General features: G+C 37.6%; 2 protein-coding genes across 7 annotated transcripts in view; one reads left to right on the forward strand and one right to left on the reverse strand.

Annotated features, from left to right (window-relative positions):
* Positions 1-7,455: 7,455 nt before the first annotated feature.
* On the forward strand, positions 7,456-12,819 carry tnfrsf9a (tumor necrosis factor receptor superfamily, member 9a). 2 transcript variants are annotated; one of them, XM_053482678.1, is made up of 9 exons: positions 7,456-7,562; positions 8,038-8,178; positions 8,618-8,743; positions 8,855-8,992; positions 9,268-9,340; positions 9,441-9,535; positions 9,678-9,713; positions 10,881-11,033; positions 11,184-12,819. In XM_053482678.1, exons 2-9 carry the CDS (start codon positions 8,040-8,042, stop codon positions 11,306-11,308), a joined length of 885 nt encoding a protein of 294 aa, XP_053338653.1. In that variant the 5' UTR covers positions 7,456-7,562; positions 8,038-8,039; the 3' UTR covers positions 11,309-12,819. The 2 variants fall into 2 exon arrangements, with proteins under 2 accessions (XP_053338653.1, XP_053338654.1); XM_053482679.1 differs by having other exon boundaries at positions 7,457-7,562; positions 8,035-8,178.
* Positions 12,820-13,055: 236 nt separating this feature from the next.
* Positions 13,056-19,048, reverse strand: part of ccdc187 (coiled-coil domain containing 187) — a 31,900-nt gene continuing 25,907 nt past the window's right edge. For all 5 annotated transcript variants that reach the window (XM_053482673.1, XM_053482672.1, XM_053482677.1 and 2 more), the window contains 3 exons: positions 14,272-14,366; positions 14,111-14,199; positions 13,056-14,029 (listed from right to left, as the gene is read on the reverse strand). In XM_053482673.1, coding sequence (XP_053338648.1) covers positions 13,875-14,029; positions 14,111-14,199; positions 14,272-14,366 — 339 coding nt within the window. In that variant the 3' untranslated portion in view covers positions 13,056-13,874. The remainder of the gene's footprint in view (positions 14,030-14,110; positions 14,200-14,271; positions 14,367-19,048) is intronic.

The following is a 19,048-nucleotide window of genomic DNA, read 5'->3' on the forward strand; positions in this document are numbered from 1 at the left end:
GAGTACTATTTAAAAAAATCTGTGGTTGTAGACATTTCCTTATTCTCTCTATCAAGCATTAAACCACGCCCGTATGTCATGTTATATATTTTTCCTTTAACCAATGCAGTTTTTGTAGGTAATACAACATGATGTCTGGTGTTAGAGGAAAATTATCATCAGTAGGTATGTGCCAGCCTGTAACCAAGCCAACACTGATAGTTTTCTATTAACGCAACATCAAAACACAAAAGAATTTTAAGTAATAAGGAATGTCTGTAAAATCTGTTAGTTATAATTTTGTACTGATTATTTAGTACAACATTATGGCCCCAACTAATGCTGGGCCAAATTGATGACCTCATAGATGAGGGTGTACAATCCCTTGTCCCAAACACCAAGTCGTACCCTTGTTCAGGGCTTAACAGTTATTTAAGCACTTGTGAAGCGAAGGGGATACATAGGGTTAAACTTTAGAGTTCTCTTATGTTCTATTAACACCACTCATGTAATGCCTGTTTGTTTGTATAATGACCTTTAAAATATACATAGCAAGCTTGGAAATTCCTTTTCTTATTAGCAAAGAGCAAGAATCCAGTAAATGGTTTATACATAAGATAAATAAAACTTTTTATCATAATCTCATGATAAAACTAATACTGATTCTCAGTTGAGGTCATCTTAAAATATAATAGTTCACACTAAGTACACTAATATTTACTTTGCAGATGTTGTAATATACATGTTGCAAACACATGAATCAGCAGTTAACTTAGCTTAGTCTGCCTGGAAAGTATGTTTATGCATGCATGTGTGCGTGTGTGTCTGTGGGTGCGTGTGTGTGTGTGTGTGTGTGTGTGTGTGCGAGATGTACATCTGCTGGTTAAACCTTGCTTCTGCCACAAACGGGTGGCAGAAGGAAATGAGTTGTCACAGTGGTAACACTTACACATTGTACCAGCGTCTCTCATTTAGTCTGGAAAGATATTAATTTGGTAACCTGTGTTTAAAAAGATTACCATGTAGTACAGCACTGAAATGAAGTAGATGATAATGTACGTGAGCTGTTACACATAGTTCTACTAATGTGTCATGTGTGAAAACACAACCGAAAAAAAAGGGTGATTCGGTCAAAGACCTGTCAGTGGCACACGCCTTCTGATGATGCAGACTGCGTGGGTTATGATGTCACTGAATCTCATGCTCTATATGAATGTCTCCGTGGGTGTCACTGTGGGTTGGTGTAGTGTGGGCAGTCGAACTGCGAGAGCCACGTGCGAGCTCTTCTAATGACGCAGAAGTGAATCAAATACGGCGTCACATTTCGATCTAGAATGAAGGGTTTGAGAGAAATGTTTTAAAATATGACATGATGGCACCACAACCCATGGATTAGATTAGTGTGTGTGTGTGTGTGTGTGTGTAACCTTTGCTCTTCTATGTTTAAGGTCATAAAGATAAAAAATCTGAGATATGTGACATACAAGTTATCTAGCATTAGGCTAAGAAAAAGACACTATATAACCAAAAGTATTCGCTCACCTGCCTTGATATGTATATGAGCTTGAGTAACATCCGATTCTTAATCCATAGGGTTTAATATGATGTTAACTCAACTCCTCTAAAAACAGTTTTAGGAGTGTGTTTATGGGAATTTTTGACCAATTTATACTAAAGCTGTTTTGTCGGATTGAGGTCAGTCCAGTCAAGTTCTTCCACACCAAACTTTCTCATCCATGTCTGTAACAGACCTTTCTTTGTGCGCTGAGGCGCAGTGATGGTGGAACAGGAAGGGACCTTATCCAAAATGTCTTTGTATGTTGAAGTGTTAAATGTTCCTTTCACTCAAAGTAAGGAGGCCAAGCCCAACTCCTAAAACAACAGCCCACACCAGTTTCAACATAACATTGCACAAAGCAAGGTCCTGATCTCAACACCTTTGGGATGGAATAGAGCGGAGACTTCGAGCCAGGCCTTGGCGTCCAACATCAGTGCCTGACCTTACAATTGCACTTCTGGGAGATAGGTGGAAAATTCTTGTTCGTAAACACACTCCTACACCTTGTGGAAAGCTTTCCAAGAAGAGTTGAAGCTGTTATAGCTGCAAAGGTTGGCCCAACATCATATGAAGCGCCTGTGGATTGAGAATTGGATGTCTCTCAATTTCATATGCATGTGAAGCCAGGCGAGCAAATCCTTTTTTCAATATAGTGTATATACTGTATAATGTTTATGTCACTAGGAAAACGAGACTTTTCTGTACTCACTGGATAATCTGCTGTGTCTAGCACTAGCCACTTTAAATTGGAGAGAATAAACAGTCTAAATTTGGGTGCACATTTGTTTACCTGAATGCGTTCCTCTTTTGCTTTCATTTTAACCAAACAGCATCCATGTGCAGCAGGATAAGTCCCTACTGATTTGAGATTTTTTGACTCACTACCAGCTGACCTGTCTGTCCTTCTAAACTGGACAGCATGGTGATTACCAAACTGACTTAGGGGCTCTGCTTGGTTTTCAAATAAACAGAAGAAAGAGAGCGTGACAATGCAGTATAATGTTAGTTCCTTAATAACAAGTTCTTCGCAAACAAGGAGAAATTTCCCTTTATGTCATATTGCATGATCATGTGCAACAACAACCACCGTGAACTTTCAACTCAATGGTCAACTCGAGGCCCATATCAAAACATTGATCTGGAACATTTCATAACTCAGGGTTACCTGGAGGGAAACTCGAGTTAGCATTAGCGTGTACCCCGGATTATTTGACGCCTGACATGCTCAATCATGCATGAGCTATCTGATACTTTTACCTAGAGTTTAGCATCCACTGTATATCACTGTACATCTACTCTTGAATGTAGTACTGTATTTAAACGCATGTAAATTACTGCACTACTTTCCCAGTTACGTACTATTTTTCGTATCTCCGTATTCTAAATAACTCATGACACTACCCTAAACAGCCAGGTTATTAACCTGCCCTTATCAAAGCAATAAAGTCAACAAGAAGAAATAAAGACATGCCTTTTGCTATATATACTTTACATTGTGCAAGTAAAGTTAGCGGATGTAGCACTGATAGTGGATGTGTGAGTAATGCAGTTTCCAGAGAAAGAAAATGTCTATAGCAAAAAAAAAAAACCTAAGCAAACAATTGTTTCAAATCCTATTAGGAGAAAAAGAAGTGAAAAGTTCCGCAAACATTGAGGTTCTAACTAATTTCATTGCTATCCTGTATCGTTTTGAATCATTTTTAATAATCTGTGCCAACTCAAATGATTAAACCGTAATAAATATTTCAAACGGTGCTAAAATCTTTGATGACATTGGCCACAGGTTCATCAAAATAAAGCAATCAATGTTTTTCCAATCCTGGTGTTGTAGCCCAGCAAGTGTTCTAAGGGTACATTTCTGAGCAATGTTGCGTTCAATAGTGATTTGAGTTGCCATAGTGTTTTAGTCAGCTCGAGGGAATCTGGCGGGTTTCCTTTGACCTCTCTCATAATCAAGGCGTTTGCTAAATCTAAAAGCTGCTGCTGACTTGGCACGCCTCGCTTCCACATTGTTCCAAGTAATTTTGGGAGTGTACTTGAACTTAAAGGTTATCTGGTCCCCACCACCAGTGGGGGTTACTAGATTCCATTTTTCCCTTTACTGGATGATAACCTTGATGGCAAATATGAAATATTTACTTATAATGAGTTATTCCCGTAAAGTTTCCGTATTCGATCTTTTTTTTTTTTTTATTCAAATTTAAAATTTTACTATATGAATTAGTGATACTAAAGATATGCATTTTAACCAGATTGCCTTGAATAGTATAATAGTACAGGGTAGGTGAAAAGTAACTAGGCATAAAATTGGTAATAAAGTCTGTATATCTAATACAAAGTTATTAAAACAAATTGTACATGTACTTAGGAAAACAGAAAAACAAATGTTTAAATTTTATTTATTGGTAGTGTCAACCAGTTTAATCAAACAGCCGGAGAAGAAATACACAGTCTACTAAAGATAGTTGTTGGGGATATTGCTGAGAACCTCCTGAACCTCCAAGTCCCACAGCATTTCCTAGAACGTCGACTGGAACGACGAGGCCTCAAGAATGGCCTTGATGAAGTCCAGATCTCACTTCATGTGATTGTTCCCTGTTTGGGTTGGCAAAGGAGGAGGTGTACAGGACAACGCCTCACGCACTGGAGGACTTGAAGGCTGTACATTATAATTTGTTTTAATAAATTTGTATTACAAATATGGACTTTATACCAATTTTAAGTGCCTGATCACTTTGCACCCACCCTGTATACCTTTTATCATTTTTGCCCTATTTTATTTTCTCTCTTTCACTCTTTTTCCTTTAGAAACCTGCTAATTTTATCACTTTATGCCTTTCTGCAGGAACACACCTTTTGTCTATACACACGATTTTTTGGGGAAGGCCGTGGGAAATTACTCTAAGTTTATAGGCCAGCCGAGTATTCTCTTAACAGTAAAATTGCCTGTTTCCTCATAGATGGTATCAGATTTATTGTCCCACAGATCCTGACGGCACTACTGTCTGCCAAGCGTATATCTGTTTTCCACTATTATTATGTTGTTGAAATAATTTTTTGACCTATTCTAGCTGCCAATTTTGGTTGTGGAATAGTCTCAGCTATTCCCAAAGCTTGTGTGGTTTGGAAAAAAAAATAAAAAACATGCTTGGTGCTATGCCCCAATTACTACTTTTATCTTTCCGAATACTGTACCACTAATGCAACGTATTTATTTACATGAGAGACACATTAACTTCCATGTGGCCCACATTCCACTCTTGCAATTAACTTGATTAAGTAACAGAGGGTTTTGCAATAAAATAGTCTTTTTTGTCTCTTTCCCTCTTTCTTTCCCTTTTTCCCTCTTTCACCCTTTTCTTTTTTCTTTTTTTGAACTCTTTTCACCCGGCGCTTCCAGAATTCCCGTAAAGGCGTGCTTTTGTGCCATTTTGTATAATGTATAATTCAGGGCTGCACAGCTGGAGACTGGATTTTGAAGAAGTTGCGATGGGGCTAAAGGGTGTGTGAATGTCTAGAAAGAGAACTGAGCTTTTTTATAAAGCCATTTGACTAAGTCAAATGAGGTCATTTTTTAGAGGATTTGCCTCGCTAATAGAAGTTTATAGTTTCTTAGCCTTGGGTCGTTCTTTTTTTTACATGCACAAAGTTTAATACACAGATGTCTTTTTTTTAAGGAATTATAGCCCAGTCAGTGTTTAAATGAATGAATGAATAATTGCATGAAGCTACAATAGCTGAAGCAAAGCCTGGCTGTAAAAAGGATTTGATAGTTTTTGGTCTTGACCTTTATTTCCCTCTTATTCTGTGAATATGTCTAGGCTGTCTTTTTTTTTTGCTTCTCAGTTCTTGCTTCATTGCTGTGTCAGGGTGTGTACTGAAACTGGATGGGATTAAGTAATCATGACTTTGCGACATTCACATCTTGCTAACTTTAAAAACTGCTTGGTCAACTGATACTATGATCCCATGTTAAAGCTTTTGAAGCTTTATTTGAAGATTATTTAAAATTATTTCTCCTTGCCCTGTCTTTTGTTGACAAATTTTTATTTATTATTCCAGATGTCAGGGTTGCCAGTAAGTGAGTTTTGTATAACAGTTTTTTTTTTTTTTTTTTTTTTAAACTTGCCTTAAATCAAGAACAAGCTTGGGTTCACTGCTTAGTACAATAATAATTCAGGCTGATTCATTTAGATAAATAGAAAGGGATGCCGTGAAATAAGAATCTATTTAATCTATTTTAAAAACACCTGATCTCAGGAAACTAATGCTTAAATCTAATTTATTGGACAATTATCTGCCGCAGATTGTAAAATTTTTTCTTTTTAATCAATCATGTTTGAACTTATTTTTCGTCTTATTTCATGTGTTACTAATATAACAAGTAGCACTGACATATACATTCTACTGTATAATCCACATCTATGGGTTATAATTAAAGCCTTTAAAAGAGGGCTTCTTAAAGTCCAAAATTTTTACAATGCAAGCTTGTTTGGCATGAAATGTTATTTTTGTAGTCTTTTTGGAGCTTGTTCCATTGACCGTGGCCCGAGTCGTCTTCCTGTTTGACATTGTGCTCAGGTGCATCCACGTTGTATCGAGATGAAAAAATCCAAACTTTTCAGAATGTCGCAAGCACGCAAGGTCATGTGACAAGAACCAACCTATCAGCTTCATGCTTTCTGTCCTCCTGGATCTGCGGATGAAATTTTTTGTGTTTTCTTCATGTGTCAAGGATGGGAAGCACCCAAGCAAGGCGTTCCCCCCCTTGTCCACAAATAAATTCTACCACAGGGGATTTTCTGTGCTAAAAAATCCATTTATATTCTTTAACTTCCTTGTCACCAGGCAGTACACTGCTTTATGGTTGCTTAGCAACAGCAGCACCATGGGAGCGCAAGCTCTGAAACCTTTTGGAAAGAAGGAGGAAGCAGCAAACCTAGTGTTTTTCACACCTTTCCACAAATGACATGTCAACAGCCCCTTAGGACACCTTGCAACTTCTTCTTTAAAAATCCTTTTTCTTTTACAGCGTCTTCTTGTTTTGTCCTTTAGTTTGTCTCGTCAGGTTATTCAGAACAGTGCCAATTTTACACACTTCTGTCTCTTGGAACAGTTGATGTTTTTTCCAATCTATTTGTGTTGTTTGTGTTCATTTAAGTTGACTTAAGTGTTCCTGTCCGCTTAAGGGAGATTTTATTTAGTGTTTATTTGACCTGTTATTTGCTGTTTTTGACTGGACATTCCCAGTTTCCACATCATTCTGAGTAACCTTGGAAGTGTTTGTGAATACAGTCCCTATCACTGTCCCCAAGCACCACTGACCAGTGGGACTGACCGAAAGAAAAATTTTCCTTTATTGAATGTTTACTTTAACTGTTAGTTTATAACAAGTTGTTGATTGTTACCATATTAGCTCGTTTTGTTTTTGTTATTTTCTCTCTCTGTCTCGCTCTTCGTTACAACACCTGCTGACGTCAAGACTTTATGTCCTCCCCCAACAGACCTTTTCCCTACACACCTCCTTCTGGGAAATCCTTAGGGAATGACTCTGTTTATTATAGGTAAAAGGCCAGCTGAGTTTTCTCCTAACAGATTTTGAATCTTTGTGACACTTGAATGTAAGTTGCTTTAAAAATTGAGTTCCCGATTTGGTTTAAGTATCTGACTGCAATCAAACACTGGCACTATTTTCCACTAGGCGTGGTTGTATTTTGCCTCAGACCTCCATCATTGTTTGTTGTTAAGTCATAAGCAGCTATAATAAAAAGTTAACATTCTTTCATCACATTGATTCTATTGTGTGTGGATTTAGTATGCATCTGGCAACCTTAGACCCGCCCCCGCCCCCCCCCGCGCCCCCCCCCCCCAGTTTAAAAAGGTAACAGCTGGTTCACGCTTGCGCCACTCCATTGCGCGCGCGTTTGTGTGTGAGTGTGTGTGTGTGTGTGAGAGAGAGAGAGGGAGAGAGGGAGAGAGCTGTTCCTATCTTTTACCTGTTAAGAGTTTCATCTTAAATTCACAAGTAAGTGTATCGTTTAACATTTCCGTGTTCAGAATGATTTTAATTAGATTCGAAACTGAAAGAACAAAGGATTACAATGTAACATTTACAACCGACTTGTTTTTATTATTTGTTACATTTTTGGATTTGAATGGGATGGAACACAGTTAGACATTTGTATTTTTAATTCATGCACATCATTTATTTTAAATGTAATAGATGTGTGTGTGTGTTTTTATATAGATAGATAGATATGTGTGTGTGCAAAGCTTTGATTTTTAAATCAGAAATAAATCTAAAACAAAGATTTTTTTCCTATAACTCTTTCTCTTTCTTGCTCTCACTCACTCTCTCAGTCTCTCTGTCATTTATTTATTTTAACTCTTTTTCCTTATGTGAAGATGAGCAAAGTGTAAACATTTAGTCATTATTTAGGTAAAGTGAGTAATCTTCCTTAAAGGCTTCCTTAAAAGTCCAATCCTTTTGTTTAAAGCAGACATGGAACGCATCCAGTTGAGACTGTCTCATGTGGTACTCATCACCACTATATTATGTGCCACTGTGGAAATAACAGAGACATGTGAGGACTGGGACCTGCATGGAATTGATCAAATCTGTTGTAATAGATGCAGTCCAGGTCAGTGATATAATTCATGTTAATGCATGTTTAATCCTTCCCCCATTACCCATATGGCCTTATTGGAAAATGTGATTTTTGTTTTTGTTTTTTCCTCTTGTGACCTAACATCAAGCTGAACATAAATCAGTCTTTAAAGAACAATTACTCTCTAAAATATTTGTATTCTCATAAACTAATGAACCTGATTTTGGCATTAATAGTGTGACATTAATATGGGAAGACTGTTCCCAATACTATTTCTGTTATCAGCAAAGGATTGTTGGGGGAAAAATTGGCAAAAAGCATTGAAGCATTCATACCACAAGTGTGTATCACAAGTTTGTTGATAATGTGTGTACACTGTGTGATTCACTAGGCTGTGTATCAGGCTATAATAGAGATCAGATGTGCGCTGCATGGCCATGATCACATTATGAATGTGTGTGTGTGGTTTCAGGCTACCACGCGGTAAAGAGATGTGCAAAAGAGCGCTCTGAACTCTGCGTGCCATGTGAGCCTAATACTTTCGCACTTCAGCAAACTTCCCTGGAGTGGAAGTGCAATAGATGCACTCAGTGTACAGGTAAAATGTCTAGCACATTATCATCACATTCTGTTTTATGTCACATTAACACATTGGTAGCTGTAGGAACAGGGAGAGAATAAAAAAGCTTTTTGATGTTTTTTCTTACAGGACCACAGGTCCAGCTGAAACCCTGCAAGGCCAATGCGGACACTGTATGTGGATGCAAATCTGGATTTCGTTGTGGAGACGAGCGATGTAATTACTGTGTTACAGAGTGCAAAGAGGGTGAAGAGCCAACAGATAAACGTGAGAATCTCATTAAGTAATGCTTTTGGACTCATCCTATTTACATTATAGATCTCACAGACACAGACACACACACACATAGACACACACACACATAGACACACACCCACACAGACAAACTCACTCACCCCTCTCTGGGAATTTCCACTTGTATAATGCTATTGGGATTTCACTTTACTCTACTTTTGAACCCACATATTTCACATTTGGTTAACAACATTTCATTTAAAATAGAAAAATAAGTCGTTCATAAATTTTTTTTTGCATTCAAACAGGAATTTGTAGAAAATGCCCAAACGGAAAATTCAATGATAAAATCCACAGCACTTGTAAACCATGGACTACCAGGTAGGTCTTAATTATAAAATATCCAAGGCCTTTTTTTTTTTTCCCCTGAGAAATAGACTAACCATAATTTGGACCAATTTTTATTCTCGGTTATATCTAGTTGTCCTAAAGGAGAGCAGATTATTTCCAAAGGTACTGCACTGAGTGATATTAAATGCAGCAGGATACCAGAGACCACTACTTCATTCCCAAAAGGTAAGAGAAATATGAAATAGAATAGGAATATAGAATAAATATAAATAATATAACATAGCTGTATCAGTTATCTACCACTGTATACAGCTACTATATGTATGGCTTTAATGATTGACTTTTTTTTACAATTTTTATATTGCAGAAACCACCACAACGAGCATCCCAAAAATAAGAAATGGTAAGAGGAAATTGTAAATAATTTAATGTACTGTATACATACACTAGAGAATGTAGCCTTGACCGTCACAGCTATATGTGGTTCTTCCTCAAACTGTGGTCAGACTTGTTGGAAGCAAACAATTGTATCATGTAACGGTATAGCATATAAAGTCATTAGTTACCGTCACTTCAGTGGAACTAAGAGGCTCAAACATGTGTTAGCTTAACAATGCTCTGTGCACAAAGTGTGAGGTCTATGGTCTGCTAAGGTTGCAATGGGAGAACTTGAGTGTTCTGCACAGAACTCAATCCCACTGAACACCTGTGGGGTGAAATCTAACACAGGCTGTGATGCAGGCCTCTTCACCCAACAGCAGTGCCTGTCCTCACTGATGCTCTTAATCCTGAATGAGGACAAATCACAGCCACTACCACAATCCGAAAAATTCAGTGGAAAGCCTCCCCAGCAGAATGGAGGTTCGGGAAGATATAAATCTGGAACATGATACTCAATTAGTAGGTCTCAGGTGTCCAAATACTTTTGGCAACACAGTGTATAGACTATTCCATGGTTATTCAAGTGAAAATGGGACTTTTAATTGAACAGAATAACAGAACACAGTTATGAAAGTAAAAACTACCTGTATTTCTCTATATACACTAATGCACTTATCTCAGCATTTTACCAGTGCTTGGATACAGCTGCTAGATAGAAAAGTTAAAAAGATAGAAAGTTTTTTTTGGACTGCGTGCTTATTTTTTACAAATCTGGCAACACCCCAAGCTTGTGGAATTCACTTGGAGCAAGGTCAAGACTGGGTAGAGGATGTGGTTAGAACTCCCAGCTGAGTTCCTATAATGTGAAAGTGGTGTTGGTGAATAATCTCTTTCGCAAATCAGTGACGGAAATTGACAGATAACTCAAGAATCGTCCTCGTCCGGGATCGTCTTTCATGGCCTTTATTAAAATGTTTGCACGGTTCAAATGTTTAACTGCGGCAAAGAGTCTCATCATCCTATTGCGCTTGAAGTCTTGCAAATGCAAATGTCAATCATTTTTATGCCTTTATGATCACAAGTCCCAGGCTGACTCGAACGTATTATATAACATAGTACTTCTTACTGTATTATAAGTATGAATCCTGATAATAGGAATACTAATGTTTTTTCCCTTTTTCCTTCCTAGAAAACTCGAATATATATGCACTGTTTGCCTTGTGTGGTGGAATTTCTGGGCTCCTGATCATTTTCATTTTATCGCTGTGGCTTGCTGTGCAAAGAACAAAAAACAAGAGCAAGAAGAAGAGCAAGGACCTAAAGCCAAATACTCCTAAACAAGGTAGTATTCAGCTTTCTACAAGCATTTGCAGAAACACTATGCACTTTATTTCTACACCCTCAAGTGCAGAATTTATCTCATGTTCTGATTCTACAAGATACACTGGCTAGTGTTAACGTTTGCCCCTCTGGTCTGTTTTTTTCTTTTCAGAAGACCTTACTATAATGGTGGTGGCTCATGAAGAACCCTGCAGCTTCCATCAGCCAGAGCAGGAGCAAGGAGGCAGCTTGGAGTCCATCAACACGCAAGACTCGGAAACGAAACTCATAGTGTGAGATCACTGGATTACTTTTTGAAGGATTTACTCATGTTAAACTGGTGCATTCCAGAGATTAAACGCCGGACACAAGAAACTGGTGGATTCCTTGGTATACTGTTTACACACGAAAGGACGTCTTCTAAGTAAGAGCTGCTTAAAATCTTATTGGTAGGACATCATACCAAACATTGACACGAGATACCTTGTGCAGAAAAAAAAAGCAGCTACTTCTTCAACCTGCTCGCTGACTGATCATGTAGGAGTTAAGATGAGAACTTGACGGTTCTTATAGACGTGGGCGTCTCCTACAGACTACTGCGTCACAGCCCTCCTGAAATACCCTGGTGGGCTTTCCCCCTGTTTCCTGCTTTAAATGGCACTATTTTAAATGTCTCGATTTACAAACTTGGACACGGTTCAGTGGGAAGATGATTGAAAAGAAAAGAAAAAAGAAAAAAAAAAAAAAGGGGACACATCACTTCCTGGTACTGTCTTATCTTCTAGGAAACATGATTTTGCAAACACTTTCTTACGAAAGTTTGAGCACCGGGACTCAACCTTGTGTAATGGTACGAAGCTGACATCTGTACAAAATATGTTGTAACGTGTGTAATATTCAGAGGGAATTTTAAAACTTTCTGGAACAAGGAAAACGGTGTATAGGGTTTCCCCTGAGAGCCCTTGTGTGGTGTAGATCAGCAAGAAACATGGGAGAAAAAAGAGGACTTGGGAGAAATGTAACCTAATGGACTACCTCTGCTTTTTTTCTTTTAAGTTTTAATTGGCAAAGCTGGCTACATATCAAACGTGAACGTAATCCAAGCCTTTAGTGAGTCAAGGGATTCACTAGAAAACAATATACCATGACTACTTATTATTGAACATTCCATCTGTATTAAACACTTCACCCTTATCATTCTTTACCAAAAGACACTTCATATCTTCAGCATGACCTGTACCTGAGTCACCTGAGGAAGCATACCATAAATTCTTCTCTTTAAAGACTTCCCTTTTCACTGGCACCCTGGAATAATCTCAGTTCTCTTCAAGGTAGTTTCTTTTGGGAAAATCCACCCACACTTGCATTTAAAAAAAAAAAAAAATTACACAACTACTTATTTCATAACATTTAGGGTTTTAACTTTACTGACTAGGAAAGATATGAAGTCCCTTTATCAGCAAGTACAACTGCTTAGGAATCTCCCAAGTGACTGCTTTGCATGCATCTGAACCAGAAATTGGAGTTTTTCTTTTGGCACATACACAGCATAATGCCTCATTCTTAACCATATTTACTTGTTAGAGGAACAGTAAAAAAAAAACATCTAAAAATATAAAGTCATAATTTTTTACTTTTTTATATTGTTTTAGTCTACTGAAAATATTTTATACATTTATATATATATTTTTTTGCCGTATTTTGGCCCAAAAAAGTGTTTTATACTTTTTAGTGTATTCGCTGAAATGTCTGTGCAATATTATTTCTATGTCAAATAAAAATGTATTTAAAAAATTTTTTCCTAAAAATATTTAACTGCTTTTGATGAATATACATTAATTTAAAACATTCTCCGAAAGGTGTTTTGCAGATTAATAGACATATTTTCTTTGGAAATTAGTAAATAATACAACTTAATTGTGATGTAAATTCGATTCTTGAGCAGTAAATGGGAAATTCCAGCCACTGGTATTTAAAATAAAACAGCCTTAACTATTTAACTATGAAGTAATACTTTGGAAAAGAAAGAAAGAGCGGGCATACATTCTTTACATTTTTTTAATACGTCAGATGCAATAACTTAGTGTAGAGGTCCATGATTCACCAAAGCAGCATAGACATAATCAATCAGTTTTATCAACTTCATCATTTCTAATCTGAGAACTATTTCTGAACAGGGTTTTAGGCTTTCATTGTGACAGAAGCAAACCCTGTCCAACGGTAGTCTATATAATACAAATAGCAGTTCTGTAAATGTAAGAAGGAAAAGAGAAAATTAAATAAGCTGCATACTTTACAAATTCAAAAAAAAAAAAAAAATGCTGCATTTACATTTTAGATAAAGCCAGGCAGGAAGCATGGGAGGAAACCGATAACATCGCTACAAAGCCATGAGTGGATGAATTTGTTTTTTTTTTGCTTTTGCTTATTTAATTGTTGGTTTATTTAAGTTATACTGATAATATGTGTAATGTGAATTCAGAAAAATGGTTTGTTTAAACTGAAAAACAGTCATGTTAGGATGTGATTTCGGGGCCATCTCGGTCTCTTGGCCAGCTGTACAATGTACTAAAAATGAAGTAGAAGAAAAAGTGAAGTACACAGAATGAAATATTATAATGTTTCCCCTGAAAATACAACACAAATAGCTTCATGCATTTGACCAAATGTAGTAAAGCATACAAATCATTTTCTGGCATTATTTTGAGATTAAACTGACCCCAAAAGTTCCAAAGGAAAAAGAAAAGTAACAGTTGGATCCATTGATCCATTGCTGATCCCCTGCTGTTAACTGTTGGAGTGTACATCTGCTCGTGTTGATTCGTTCAACACCACAACAAACAACACAATGTTGCTGGCATCATCATTGCTGTTTACAGTTTTCTTTCGATTTAGTGTTCTCCTTTTTTTCTTTGGACTTTGCGCGTCCTGGCTTGTCGTTTTGTCGTTTAGTGGGGGCCACGAATGTGGGCTCCTCGCATGACCCGGCTTGCGGTGTAGTTTGGACTAGGCACGTGTCTGGAAACAGTACGATTTATTTACTTGAAACCTTTTTATGACCTATAATAAATGACGATTAAGGAGAATAACAAGTGTTACCAGAAGTACTCTGTCCTGCTTGCATGCTCCCTTTCCTTTGAAATGTCGGATCTAGTTCCTCAGCAACGTTCCTGAATGGATGCTGCTGCCTACATAAACAAAAGAAAGTTGTACACATAATCACTGATGCATAATCCAGTTAAGAGGGAATAATGACTTACATTGCCAAAGAAACAGGACTTGACAGCTGATTTTCCAGAAAGCACTCATCACGAGGAGAAACAAGACCCTCAGAGTTCAGACGCTCCCTCGGCATCTGGAAAACACAATGACGCTTCTCAGTTAATTGCTAAAACATGATAAGGGATTTGGAGTTGCTTGTTTTTTTTTGTTTTTTTTACCTTTCTTCAGCCTACTTTTATAAATCCGGAAATACTTATTGCAGAAATGATTCATTAATTCTGTAAACTTAAAATAAACCCTACTGAACAACATACTAGTCATGTGCCACCAGTAGATCTACAGTATTCCAGTAAAATGCCTGCTGACTGATTAATGATTGGCATGTTTCTATTAAATATTCTATAAAACTATTTCAATTAAAGTCATGCTTCAAATGCCAAACTCTTGCCCAATAATCACCTTTGGAAAAATACACTCATAGACAAAAGAAGTGTTGTGCTATAAAAGAATTATGTTTATTGGTATTAAACTCAAAATCTAATTGATCATTTTGTTTGCATTGTTACATTAAGAGCACAGGTAAGATACAATTACCATCATGCTATATAGAGTGATGACCTAAATCATTCTTGATGGGCGATGTGCACATGCAGGAAATTTGCCATGCAAGTATGTCCATGTTCTGATTGCCTTATCATGATCTTCACGTTACCATGCCCCATTTAGCCAACACTATCCGAGAGGTGTCAGCAGCTTCAGTTAGCTAGAACAGATTCCGAACAACTGGCTCCACTGCTGAACATCCTTAATTTTTTTTTACATGGAGTTATGGCCTGGAAGACCAAGAGTTACAACACCAAGACAAGACAGACTAATTCGATTATGTCATTTGAAAAAGATGCTGCTGCTGCTACTGCTTTTGGTATTCTAGCCGTGATAAATCGTCTGACTATTTAACAACGCTTGGCTGCAACTGGACCTGGAAGGAGGCTGTATAGTGGTTCAAGGTTATCTCTGTGTCATTGACACGGAATTTCTGCAGCTGATGGACAAATCTTTGTAAAAAAAAAAGTTTTATTTTGACAAATAAATTTTGTAAGAAATGTATACGTGCCGCACTTTCTTTTGATAGTGAGTATAAAGATCAATATGTAAATGAACCCTCTTAGTTTTATAGTGTCATATTCCATATAACAGCACTACAGGGTACTGTATAATAGTTTCTACAGTGTCCCATAGACAGAAAACTATGTACAATAGGGAGTTATTTTGTCTTTAGCCTGTTCCAGAAATCTGTCATGTCATGTTGAAAAACTGCTTTATGTTTATACTGGCCTTGTTTTTTTTTTTTTTTTATCATACTGGAAAGGCTTTTTGGCTGCCAAAACTAATTTGACAATAAGTATGAAAAGAAAGTAGAGACCAATTTTATGACACACATTTCCGTCTTATATTATGTGCTCTATTTAAAACATAAACCCCCCAATACTTATCCTCAGTGATTTCCTAGGGGTTGTAAATTATGCACACAACATGTTCAAGCATACACACACACTCTTTGAACGCATTACATGAGAAACTTACAGTGGCTTGCAAAAGTATTCAGCCCTCTTGAACTTTTCCACATTTTGTCACATTACAGCCACAAACATGAATTAATTTTATTGGAATTCCATGTGAAAGACCAATACAAAGTGGTGTACACGTGAGAAGTGGAACGAAAATCATACATGATTCCAAACATTTTTTACAAATAAATAACTGAAAAGTGGGGTGTGCGTAATTATTCAGCCCCCTGAGTCAATTCTTTGTAGAACCACCTTTTGCTGCAATTACAGCTGCCAGTCTTTTAGGGTATGTCTCTACCAGCTTTGCACATCTGGAGACTGAAATTCTTGCCCATTCTTCTTTGCAAAACAGCTCCAGCTCAGTGAGATTAGATGGACAGCATTTGTGAACAGCAGTTTTCAGATCTTGTCACAGATTCTCGATTGGATTTAGATCTGGACTTTGACTGGGCCATTCTAACACATGGATATGTTTTGTTCTAAACCATTCCATTGTTGCCCTGGCTTTATGTTTAGGGTCGTTGTCCTGCTGGAAGGTTAACCTACGCCCCAGTCTCAAGTCTTTTGCAGACTTCAAGAGGTTTTCTTCAAAGATTGCCCTGTATTTGGCTCCATCCATCTTCCCATCAACTCTGACCAGCTTCCCTGTCCCTGCTGAAGAGAAGCACCTCCAGAGCATGATGCTGCCACCACCATATTTGACAGTGGGAATGGTGTGTTCAGAGTGATGTGCAGTGTTAGTTTTCCGTCACACATAGCGTTTTGCATTTTGGCCAAAATTTCCATTTTGGTCTCATCTGACCAGAGCACCTTCTTCCACATGTTTGCTGTGTCCCCCACATGGCTTGTGGCAAACTGCAAACAGGACGTCTTATGGTTTTCTGTTAACAATGGCTTTCTTCTTGCCACTCTTCCATAAAGGCCAACTTTGTGCAGTGCACGACTAATAGTTGTCCTATGGACAGATTCCCCCACCTGAGATGTAGATCTCTGCAGCTCATCCAGAGTAACCATGGGCCTCTTGGCTGCATTTCTGATCAGTGCTCTCCTGGTTCGGCCTGTGAGTTTAGGTGGGTGGCCTTGTCTTGGTAGGTTTACAGTTGTGCCACACTCCTTCCATTTCTAAATGATCGCTCGAACAGTGATTCCGTGAGATGTTCAAGACCTTGGAAATCTTTTTGTAGCCTAAGCCCGCTTTAAATTTCTCAAGAACTTTATCCCTGACCTGTCTGGTGTGTTCTTTGGACTTCATGGTGTTGTTGCTCCCAATATTCTCTTAGACAACCTCTGAGGCTGTCACAGAGCAGCTGTATTTGTACTGATATTAGATTACACTCTATTTAGTCATTAGCACTCATTAGGCAATGTCTATGGGCAACTGACTGCACTCAGCCAAAAAGGGGCTGAATAATTACACACACCCCACTTTGCAGTTATTTATTTGTAAAAAATGTTTGGAATCATGTATAATTTTCGTTCCTCTTTTCACGTGTACACCACTTTGTATTGGTCTTTCACATGAAATTCCAATAAAATTGATTCATGTTTGTGGCTGTAACGTGACAAAATGTGAAAAAGTTCAAGGGGGCCGAATACTTTTGCAAGCCACTGTAAGTAAACTATTTCGAGGCTTTATGACATTCAATTTTTTTACATGGAGTTACAGTTACTGTACTTAGCAAATTTTACTGTGGACAGAATTAATCAGTTTGCTTTGATGCCACGTTGTATTTTGTCTTAGATGTTCTTCCTGCGTGAGATTCTTTCAAGTTAAGGTTCGTTCGTTTCCTCCACTCCAAAAAACATGCTAATAAATCAACTTAAAGTGCATTCAAAGAGTGTGTGTGGGCGTGCTGGCCAGAATGTTATCAATTCCAGACATCATCTGGACCAGGACTGTGCCTCACATCTGGCCAATTACATAGCTATGTTTAGCAGAGTTCAATAACTATTCAATGACTTCAAGGAGAGAATTGTGTTCACTGGTAATTATGCATGGCCTTGCATATCTTTATACTTGTAGCATGTTTTGTGTGATGTTTGTGATGTCCAATATTTATTATCTAATGAAAATCTAGATAGTTTTTTTTTTAAATGACCAATTTGGTCTGTTTTAACTTTTGTAAACAGTTCCCTACGTTACTCACAATGCTGTTTATCTACAGTGGCACCGCAGACAACAGACTACTGTAGATGTTAAAAAATCCTCTAGTATTAATTATCTTGCAGATCCCAATATACATCTTTAAAGCCATCTTAGTCCTAAAAAAAATACCTTACTGTACAAACTTCTACAGAACAAAGAAACCAAAATATTAGGCATGTAGACAATCAAGACAAGGTTTTAAAGTTCAACCCGACCATCAGAATGGGGAAGAAATCCCAATCCCATTACCAATTGTCATTTAAGTGACAATGAATGTGGCTTGGTTGTGGCTACCAAACAGATCGGTCTGGGTATTTCCAAAACTGAGGCCTACTGGAATTTTCGTGTATAGCCTGCTTTAGGGTTTACAGAGAATGGTCTGACAAAGTGAAAACATCCAGTGAGCTGCAGTTCTCTAAGTAAAAATGCCTTGTTCATGCCAGAAGTCAGAAGAGATTAACCAGACTGGTTTGAGTTGACAGAAGGGCAACAGTAACTCAAATAACATCTCATTATAACCATCTCTGACTGCGCAACACAGAGATTTTATACTGTTCTGCAGCTGACCATGTCCATCCCTTTATATCCACAGGGTAACGTACCAGGTCACAAAATTAAAATAACCTCGAAACTGGTTTCTTGAACATGACAGTGAGTTCATTGTACCCAAAACGGCTCCACAGTCACCAGATCCCAATGCAGTAGAGCTACATTGATGTGTGGTTGAGCGGAACATTTGCATCCTGGATGTGTAGCCGACACATTTGCAGCAGCCTAAAATCGCTAAGTTATGTTTAGCGCACCTTGTTGAATCTATGCCATGAAGATTTATCAAACTGATAAGGTTAGCCGTTTCACACTGTCTATTTATAGTATACTAGTGTGAGTACCGTCATTGACAGGAAAGAGTTTTTAGAAACAGTTAAAAGGTTGAATCTTAAAATAAGATGATCAGCTTCAATGTAATCAGTGAAATTATTTCAGTTTAAAGCCCATGTACATGTCTGCCTGTCTTTCTGTACAGCAGAAAGTAACTTACTAATACAAAGAAATAAAATTTTGTAAGGTTAAGGATCTTAGACCTTGTTTACTATAAGTTGA

The sequence above is a fragment of the Clarias gariepinus genome, chromosome 22 (assembly GCF_024256425.1).
Source record: "Clarias gariepinus isolate MV-2021 ecotype Netherlands chromosome 22, CGAR_prim_01v2, whole genome shotgun sequence".
In the NCBI taxonomy this organism is placed as follows: domain Eukaryota; kingdom Metazoa; phylum Chordata; class Actinopteri; order Siluriformes; family Clariidae; genus Clarias; species Clarias gariepinus.